At 29.6% G+C, this 9,951-nt stretch overlaps 1 protein-coding gene across 3 annotated transcripts; it reads left to right on the top strand.

The window, feature by feature from the left end:
• The first annotated feature begins 4,613 nt into the window (after positions 1-4,613).
• Positions 4,614-9,951, top strand: LOC109799922 (uncharacterized). 3 transcript variants are annotated; one of them, XM_083066790.1, is made up of 4 exons: positions 4,618-5,336; positions 5,752-6,203; positions 7,155-7,267; positions 9,544-9,951. In XM_083066790.1, the coding sequence occupies exons 2-4, from the start codon at positions 6,117-6,119 to the stop codon at positions 9,677-9,679; spliced, it is 336 nt and encodes a 111-aa protein (XP_082922916.1). In that variant the 5' UTR covers positions 4,618-5,336; positions 5,752-6,116; the 3' UTR covers positions 9,680-9,951. The 3 variants fall into 3 exon arrangements, 1 of the variants encoding a protein (XP_082922916.1); XR_002239910.3 differs by lacking the exon at positions 5,752-6,203 and having other exon boundaries at positions 4,614-5,336; XR_014430672.1 differs by lacking the exons at positions 4,618-5,336; positions 5,752-6,203 and adding an exon at positions 7,078-7,096.

Genomic DNA, 9,951 nt, shown 5'->3' with positions numbered 1-9,951 from the left:
AAGACGAAGTTAGATATACAAAGAGTCTTAGATATTATATATTTCACTTATTGCTCATTGAACATAGAAAAATTCAATAATTAAAAGTATTTTAATAAAAAATAATTAATATAGAAAATAATATAAATTAATTCTCATAAGAAAAACTAATCTGAACGTCTACTTTTTTTTTTTTTTTAAGGTAATCAAGTTTTAATTTGTGTTCATGATATATACACCTTTTTTTTTTCTATAAGTACAATTCCTTTTTGTAAAAAAAATAATTAAATTTTTTAAATATTTTTATTTTATTTTTAATTTTATTTTATTTTTAATTTTTTAATTTTACACCTATAATATTTAAGTTAATAATTCTTTTTACACATCTTTTATCATTTTTTCAATTTTCACATGTACTCCTTTATCTTTCATTCACTGCACTTATTTTAGTAAGTAATTTTAATTTTTTTTATTTTACTTTACTGTCTTTCCCCTCCCCGTCCTCTTTCAGTTTTCTTATTATTATCTTCTCTCTCTTTGCTTTTAATTTTCACATACATGCAAAATATAGGACTAGTTTTCAACAATATTATAGGTGTGTGTGACTTTATTGACAATGTTGATTGTGTTTTTATACATATTGTTCCAGAAAATACTTTTCAAAAGTAGGTAAAAACCACAATAGGAGGATTTTTCTAGAATACTAATTTCACTATTCCGCATAGTACTATAGAATAGTAAATTTTTTTTTTCAAAACAGTCAACTTAATATTAAGGTTTTTGAAGGAGTGAAAGAGAGGAAGTGTTGAAAGAAAAAAAATGTGTCTAGTTTAGTAGAAACTGTCGAGGAAGTCGCACATACCTACAATGTTGTTACTACTGGTTCTACAATCTGGGTACATATGAACAAGTGAAAGAGGTGAGGGAAGAAGAGAATAATGTAAAAATTGAAAGAGTTAAAACTACCTACTAAAATAGATAAAAAAAAATTAAAAAAAGATGAAATGATGCATATAAAAACTGAAAGAAAAAAAAAAACAAATTGAAAGTTAGAGATATAAAATTAAAAAATTAAAAAATAACTACAAATATATTATAATTTTTTTAAAAAAATAAAAGAGGTATACTTTAAAAAAAAAAAAAGTGTATATATCATGAACTTTTAATTTTGATTCTGAGTGAAAAAAAAAAAAAAAACTTTTTATGATCCAGAATTGGATATTTGAATAGAATCCTGTCAGCGAAAAATTTAGACAAGCTATTGGGCCATCGCTGGTCAACCACAACGGCCCAACATCATCTCAACCGCGAAAAGTGTATTGTTGTAGCGACCAAAATGTTTTTGGTCCTTTTGAATTACCACGTAGCTGGGTTTGCTTAATTGTGGTTCGGGTGTAGCTGCTACACAATAATAATACAAATGTTAGCACCATACATTTTAAGTTTCAACACATTATTTTAGTTATTTTTTTAAATATCAAAAAAATTATTAGTTAAAATTTCCCATTCTTTAATTAATGAACATCACTTATGATTTTATATATTTTTAATGAATTTTAATCGATGATAGAAAATGTGTATAATTATATATATATATATATATAAGCATCAAATACCCTAAAAAGCATCAAATACTTGTACATATATACAATATATATCAATATACACTACTGAATACAAAATAATCTCATTGTTGGTCAAATGTCTCTATACAATTATACTACATCAGAGTAGTATACTTAGAACAAGTCATCTCAAGTATGATCATCTATCAACAAGTAAGTCATCTATGATAATTTTAATTTACTCTTATACTAAGTATGACTATTGCAATCAAATCAAAAGAGAAAAACAGGTAAACTTGTGAAAAAATCAAATAATAACATCATAAAAAAATTACAACTTCATCAATTAAGTACAACATGTTATTTTCCAACTTAAAATATAACCTCACTCACCACATTAATCACAACCTTCAATCATCAAATACAACTTACAACATGAACAATATTCACAACATAAACAACTTTAATCACAACATAACAAATTTAAGCAATTAATGTGTTGTCATGCTCATCAACTATATGGAGATTTTCTACAACTAGGGTGAACAATCTAATTGACTTGACCCTATCGAATCACTATGTCTGACCTATCTCAACCAGGTCATATCTCATATCTTGGAAGATATTGTGTGTTTATTGGTGGGAATCTCATATCTTGGAAGATATTGTGTGTTTATTGGTGGGAATCTCATATCTTGAAAGAGCAAGAAACAAAATATTGTGGCTCGACCTAGTGCAAAAGCAAAATACCGAGTTATGACCCGGCCCTAATTACTTGTGAACTTTTGTGGATTAAACAACTCTTCCAAGAGTTGAAATTTTGTGGAGATCAACAGATGAAATTATATTGTAATAATCAAGCAGTCCTCCACATTGCATCTAATCCAATGTTTCATGAGATAACCAAACATATAGAGATTGACTATCATTTTGTTCAAGAGAAGCTGCTGTCTAAGAAAATTGACACTAAATTTATCAACTTAAGTGATCAACTTGCAGATTATTTGTTGAGTAAATTTTTAAAAAAGACCTAAGATTCAGTTAATATATGTTCAAAGTTTGGTACATATAATTTATATACTCCAACTTAGAAGAAAGTGTTAAGCTAGAAGTTTCTACTACCTTTTATGCTCAACTTTTATAAAACTATTTTTAGTTATATCTAGTTGCAGCGAGATAGGTGTCACTATCTTTTTATTCAACTTTTCTATTATATACTCATCTATCACATTTTATATATAATAGTAATACTAATCAATGAGAGAAGACTCATTGTTCTCTACCATATACGAAGACTTTCAACAAATAAACATTTATCCTATATACATTGTACCAACTAAAATATGTATTAGTTATTTTAATTGTGAAAATATACTTTTTAGAAGTTTTTAATGTGTTTATTTAAGGTTTTGAAAAAGAACTAAAATTTTGATTAATTTTAAAATATACCTTTTCCAACAAAAAGCTAAAATTATAATTAAAAGTACCCTGATATGATTTTTAGGATAATTATCATCTATATCTATATTAATAATAAAAGAGATTTTTTTTTAAAGGTGTATATTTTTATCTTTCTCATTTTATCTTTAATAATTATAAGTAACATTATAAACTATTATGATAGATATTTGATATTTTCTCTCTTTTTAATGAAAGTATGTAGTGTTTTTTTTTTTCATTAACAAAAATAAATAAACTCATCATACATTACAGTAGAAATATAGTACATATTATTTATTTTTATATTTCTTTTTTGTAAAAACTACCGAAAATGTCATGATCCTCTCATGTTAGAAACTACATGACAATGTTAAGATAAAAAAAAAAAAAAAGAGACAAAATTATTATAGTAGGGCTCACCATTATTTATGTAGGGTCCATTATTTTTGTTTTACTTTTTATTTTTTAGTTACAACCTTCTCGTGTTAATTATTCCCTCGAGATAATTTAAACCTAATTAATTAAAGAGTTTAATTGATAATGTTTTTGTTGTAACAAGTTTAACAGATAATATAATGTGAGGCTTAGTGTAAAAGTTTTAACATTTTCAAACAACAAAAATTATTATTTTAGATATAATTTTCAATTCAATTATAATCTATATTACTAATAAAAGAGATTATCCTATTCAATGTGAATATGTTTTGGACAATTTTATCCTATACATAACTACTTCATAAATTACTTTTTCTCTTTCCACTATTTTTAAAAAATTATCCTTATAATTACAGTTATTCAAAAGTTGCTCAAACTCTAATTATTAATCACTCACTTTTATTTATTAATATATTTTAAAAACACACGAAAGTATGAAGTGTATATTTCACGTTGATTATTATAAAGTCAATAAATTTTTCTTACATAATAGTTTTTAGATTTTCAGTGCATGTACTATTTTTCTTCATTAAAACAACTTCTCAACATAAATAAAGTTTTTTTTAGATTTAGATATTCGTTAAAAAAATAAATACATAAGTGCTTTTTAGATTAAAAAAAAGATATATTTTGTTAAAAAAATTTAAATAAATTGACTCAAAATCTCTAAAAATGAAAGCATTTTTTTTTACATAAATTTAAAATCTTAAAACAAATGAGTCCTTAAACAATTATTACATAGGATTCTTAATATGAAAATTCACTTTTGGTACCATACCCAAACTCCAAAGGTACCAGAGTAACTCAAAAAGTAAATTTACTTTTTAATACTGGCCATGGTATCATTCATTCGATAAAACAAATGGTATCATAGAAAATAATAGAATCGTCTAATATATGATAATTAACATAAGATAATTGATATATGCATTTGATTTTCTGTGGAATAAGATAAATAATATAACAAAGAAAGATAAAAATATTATAATATAGTAATTCTTTGTATAACGCACATATAAATTGGGGTGAATATAAGAAGGTTCTTATTTGGGAAGCATGAGGCATTGATGATGACGTCCTTTACCCTTTTCCCTTTATTTTATGGTAAAGAGTAAAGACGAATATGAAGTTGTTTTAAGTCTTTTCCTTCACCCTCTCCCTCACACTTTTGTCTGTACTTACAAACACTTACTTTCTCTTTTCCTATCACAATGGCACCCACGGATTAATTCTTATAGGGACACGTGGAAAAATCTGATTGATTGTAAATTGTTTTTTTTGAAGACATCGATTCAGATGTGATGGATGTGGGCTTATGTCGTTCTAATAATTTACGTTCTTGTGGAGCACATTCAAACTTACGCCAACCCAGATGAGTGATTTTTCTTATTTGTTTTTGATACAAAAATATTGAGTGATTTTGTGCATTGGCATCTTTATATTCAAGCACAAAGTATTGCAAATGCAAACTTGTATGACTTAACATCTTGCATTGCAAATAGTTGGTTGTGAACTCTTGAGCAAACCAATCTGTTAGCATTGCTTAGTTGTTGCGTTTTGTAATGTTTCATTATCTGTGCTTCCTACTCTCTTCAAAGTTACCGACACATGATTGTTAAGATATATTATAGCATATAGGTACAGCAGAGCTGTATAAAATTTCTTTTCAGCTTTTTGTCTCATTTTTCCATCCAAGCTACAAGATGTGTGGTGACAAAAGCAAATGGGCAGTTCTTCGTGGCATTAGCATGTGCAAATTTGTTGCTGCTGTCAGAATTTTTGCAGAGCCACTGATGCAGAGAGCCATTTGGTCTATCTATCTCTGTCTCAAGAATTGAAATCCGTTATCATATTTACTGCCAGGTGCTGGAGTTGGTTTATGTCTATCATGTCTCGGATGATACTCTGTCAGATCAGGTGGGTTGAGTGTTTAAGTGTTTGAGATCCGAAAGTGATAGCCAATATAATACTTTTTTTAAAAAAAATGATTTTATCTTTTGGGGCATGTTGCATAGTGAGTACGCGTAAGCATGTGCCTAGTGCCACCCTCTGATCCATTAAGTTTGATCTAAGATGATTGTGGTTGAATCTCTAATGTAAGCTGAAATTTTGACCAGATATTTCAATTGAGTGATTATATTTATTCGGTTAGTGTTGCATCTTTAGAATGTTCTATTCTATCTTATAAATCACGTGACAAGCTTTATCTGATATGTTAATCTTATGTTATTAACTTATTATTGACTGATTCATGCTTTGGTTTGAATTTTGGAAAAGATATATAAAGTTACTAAATCTGTGCCGACGGTGTTTTATTATTGTGTGCTGGCAGCATAATTGGCATTGCTAGGATATGGAAATGTGGGAAACACCAAGACTAGGGCAACAACTCATCGTTTATGGGATTATTGACTTTACAAGTGGGGCTGGTGGCTATTACTGCCAATATAATGTTAAGCACTTAGATTTTGGAGGATGCTTTCATAGGCTTAGATATTGATATGCCGAACCTTGACTATATGGCTCATATTGTGCATGTTTTTCTTCCTACTTTTTGAATAATTGCATCCGCATTTAGGTTGTGAATTTATTGCCTTGGATTGAGAAGTGAAGCCATTGTTCTTGCTACTGCTCAAACTGGTAGTGGAATCCACTACAATTTTAGGAGTGCCCTACCACTGCCATGAACAACTCTGCATGCCTGGCATGTTGGTTAGAGAAAACAAGTTACTGCTAGAAGTTGGGTTTGATTGGAACTTTGTATTTTGTGGGACACTTTCTCTGGTGATTTTGATATCTCTGATTAGATCTTTGCAGTGTGGGCAATGCTTATGCAAAAAAAAAAAAACAAATATTTGATCTTTTATTATATTAAAATATAAAGTTTAACTAGTATTTGTACTTCAAGCAATTAAATAGAGTTTCATTGAGATGGATAATAAGTGTACAAATTTTTACATTCTCAACCATTCAAAAATCATTCTCAGTATAACTTTTATCATATATAATAAGTTGTGATTACATAATAATAAATCTTATATTATATATATATATATATGTGTGTGATTAGAAATACTAACAATATATTACTGGTTAACTTATGTCGATGATAAAAATATATTTAATGATGTTATTTCTTAGTCTTTTATTTATTTATATAATTAGGAGAAAATTGTGATTTACAATTCCATGCTCTTATTTAAGGTTGAACATCAATTCCTGATTAAGGAATACAAATGTTGAAACTCTTGTTTTGACAAGTTTTGGTTAACATTATTTCTTGTATTTAGAAGAATTATTCATTTATTTCAAGAATGAGTGTACTTAAACTTATTCTATTTAATAATACATATTTTACATCAAATTTTAACTGTCTAATCATTAAATTAAAAATTTATAATATGTAGATCTGTAAAATTTTAAAACATTTAAAAATTATTTGATATTTATTTTATATATTTTTATGATTATCTGTTAATTTAAATTAATAAAATTTCAAAACTTTTAGAATTTAACTATTAGAATTGTTAAAATTTAATGTAGAATATGAATTATTGAAATATATCCCTCCGTAAATAAATTCCTCTGTATATAAAGTATAAAACCCTTATATATTTATCAGGATATATTGAATGTGGTTAATCAGTGTCCTTCCTTATGTGTCACATGTCCCACTGGTTAGTAAACGCCCTTTCTTCTTTTTCATGATTGTTTTATTAATAATGGGAACTGCAGGTTTCAGGTTGTGTGCACAAAATACAACCTTTTCTTGTAAATGGAGTGATTGACGCGCAGCAAATTGAGCCGTTGTTGATGATAGATTCGCCTATAAATGCAAACAAATCAAGGTATTTCAATTTATTTTTATCATTCAAGGGTATACGTTTTCTTTATTAATGGTACATGTCCATGCTGATATGATGGCGGTAGAAAAAGAAAGTATTATGAATAGGCTGAACAATCGGTAATACCCTCTGATTAGCATATAAACTGGCTTTGTACTTTGGTCAATCCGTCAATACCTATTTTTATTGTGTGCTAGTTGTTTTTTCCGAGTTTGGTAACCTATGTGAATTTTCCTAGCCAAATTGTGTATAGGTTTTTTGGCAAGTGTTAAGTTAGAAAAATTCCCCCTCTTTACCATGCTAGAGTGGCATTTTTTGTATCAGAAAGTTACAAGGCCAAAAACTTTTTATGCAGATATCTTGTTTCTGAAAAGAAAATCAAGTTTAACTATTTTAATGATTGAGCATAGGGCACTGCTGTTGAGTGTACACCTTTGTCAGAGTTGGTGTCTTCGATAAATGTGATTAGACAAAGGCATGTAGCTAGCAACTGTTCTTAGTTCTTAAGTACTAATTTGTAATTGTTAATTAAACAAAGTGAAGCAAAGCACTCGTATCATATGTAACCAAAACTTGGGTGACATGGGCTTCGAAGCTTGATAAATAATAATACATCACCAATTTTGGGTCTCTGTAAGCACTGGACTAGTACAATGAGGCCTCTTAAAATGTTACATATGTTGGACTCACAATATATAAAAAAAAAAATTGGGACAAGGATGAATAAGGTGATTAGCTGAACATGTTCAATGATGGATGATGGACAATGATGAATGAAGAGAGTTGATGATCCGACAGTGGACTTGTGAATTGTGAGTGCAGCCATAGAAAGTCCTGCAACCATGTGAGGCTTTTCTGAGTTTCGTACGAATTATTTTGGGAGTTTGCTGACATTTGGCCATGGACCCTTCTTTGTGATCTCAATCTCCTGAGGATCTAGGATACTTCATCTGAAAAAGCTAATGCAGGACCACTCAACCAAATGGGATACTCAAGCCAGATACTGCTCAACTTTACATGTCTTTCTAATTTTGCCATCTATGCAAATTTATCACTGCTACAAACTCAGAAACTCACCAGACTGATGCAGGGAAGAAAGATAGATTATTTACTGACACCACCAGCAAATCAAAATCATACAATAGTTTCAAGAGATCAAGACATTGGGCATCATTAGAAATCAGTTTCCTATCCCCACTGCTTATTTTATATATTATATTCTTTTATTTTTATTTTGCGCCGATGATATCTTATAACCACCAATCACAGACTAATTCCTTTTCAACCGTATAAATTAATGAAGTAAATTTTGCCTCTTAGTTACAAAGTCTTCACATGCGCAATCAAAGAATCCACCCTGTGGTCATGTTTAAGAAATCTTACTATTTATTAACCGTGTTAGACTTTGTAGCTTCTAATCTTGAGGCATTAGTCTTTTTTTTATTTATATTTTTACCCTTTTTCTCTTGAACTTACTTCCAAAAACACATTTAGCTTTTAAACACTAGTTGCCTCGCAAGTTTCTCCAAATTAGTAAGGTAGATTTATCTTTTCTCTGCACTTATGTACCACGATGACGTGGACTAACCCCTGAATCAAGTAAAACATCCACTACTTCCGTGATTGACTATTTGCTATCCCATGACAAACTAACTGTTTTATCACAAATAGAGGTAATCAGGAAGAAATTATGTCGTGACCGAGAGAGAGTGAGAGGTACTTAATTAACCTCTTAAAATGGCTGGTAGGGTACAGTTTACTGGTTGCTGCATGAGACACTCTACTTTACACTTGAATTGGAAAATGACCAGTGACTTAGTGTTCATATATTATACCTTTTTAAGTTTGGTCTTGATCGTTGTATAATGTGTGTGATTTACATTTGAAAGATGGGAACATAAATTGATTTGTAAAGGGAGAGGATGGCCCCAACGACCTCTGCAAAATTCTGTCACAAGGTAACCACTCTATGGGCAAAGCTATATGTCTGTGCAGTCTGCACAGAACGGCCATCATAAAAGGCACATGCAAAAATGTACCGTGCCACCCCCTCCTTCCTTGTGTGATAATAATATAAGGACAGAAATGCAATTATAAAATTCTCCCATGCAGGGATGCAATGCAACCATATCGATGTGTTCACCCTAATTTGAATACCCCCCGACATTGGATATTTCAATTATGTACTTGTGTGACATTAATATTATTGATCAAGGTATTGTGCATCTGAATTTCCTTCATTCACGCTAGACTTGAAAACATAATTGTGACTTTGACAGGGTGACAATTATGAAGGAATGTAGTGGATCTGGTGAATCGACCTCTAATTGGGGGAAAATGAAATTGTTAATTGGAAAGAATATTGGCAGTATGGGCTGGCACATGCTGTGCTGGCTGGGGACATTTGAATTTTGATGATATGATAAAATTTTTGAAGTGATAGTAAAGACTAAAGAGGTGTTGCTGAATTGAGAGAAGACAAGGGGCTATGGCCCCGGACGGTTGTGTTGTTAAGTAACTATGTATTGTTATTGTTATTGCATCAATGAGTTGTTTCCAACAACAAAGGGTAGTTGTCCATCTAATCTCCCCTGAAAGGGAAGTGGTTGGTTGTGTGTATATATGTAGCAACTACTTTTGTAAACATGGATTTTGATTTGATGGTTGGTTGTTGCTTTCTTTCTTAA

The sequence above is a fragment of the Cajanus cajan genome, chromosome 11 (genome assembly GCF_000230855.2).
Source record: "Cajanus cajan strain Asha chromosome 11, NIPB_CcT2T_4, whole genome shotgun sequence".
Classification (NCBI taxonomy): domain Eukaryota; kingdom Viridiplantae; phylum Streptophyta; class Magnoliopsida; order Fabales; family Fabaceae; genus Cajanus; species Cajanus cajan.
The sequence above is the reverse complement of the archived record's forward strand: the minus strand, read 5'-3'. Positions and strand labels throughout refer to the sequence as shown.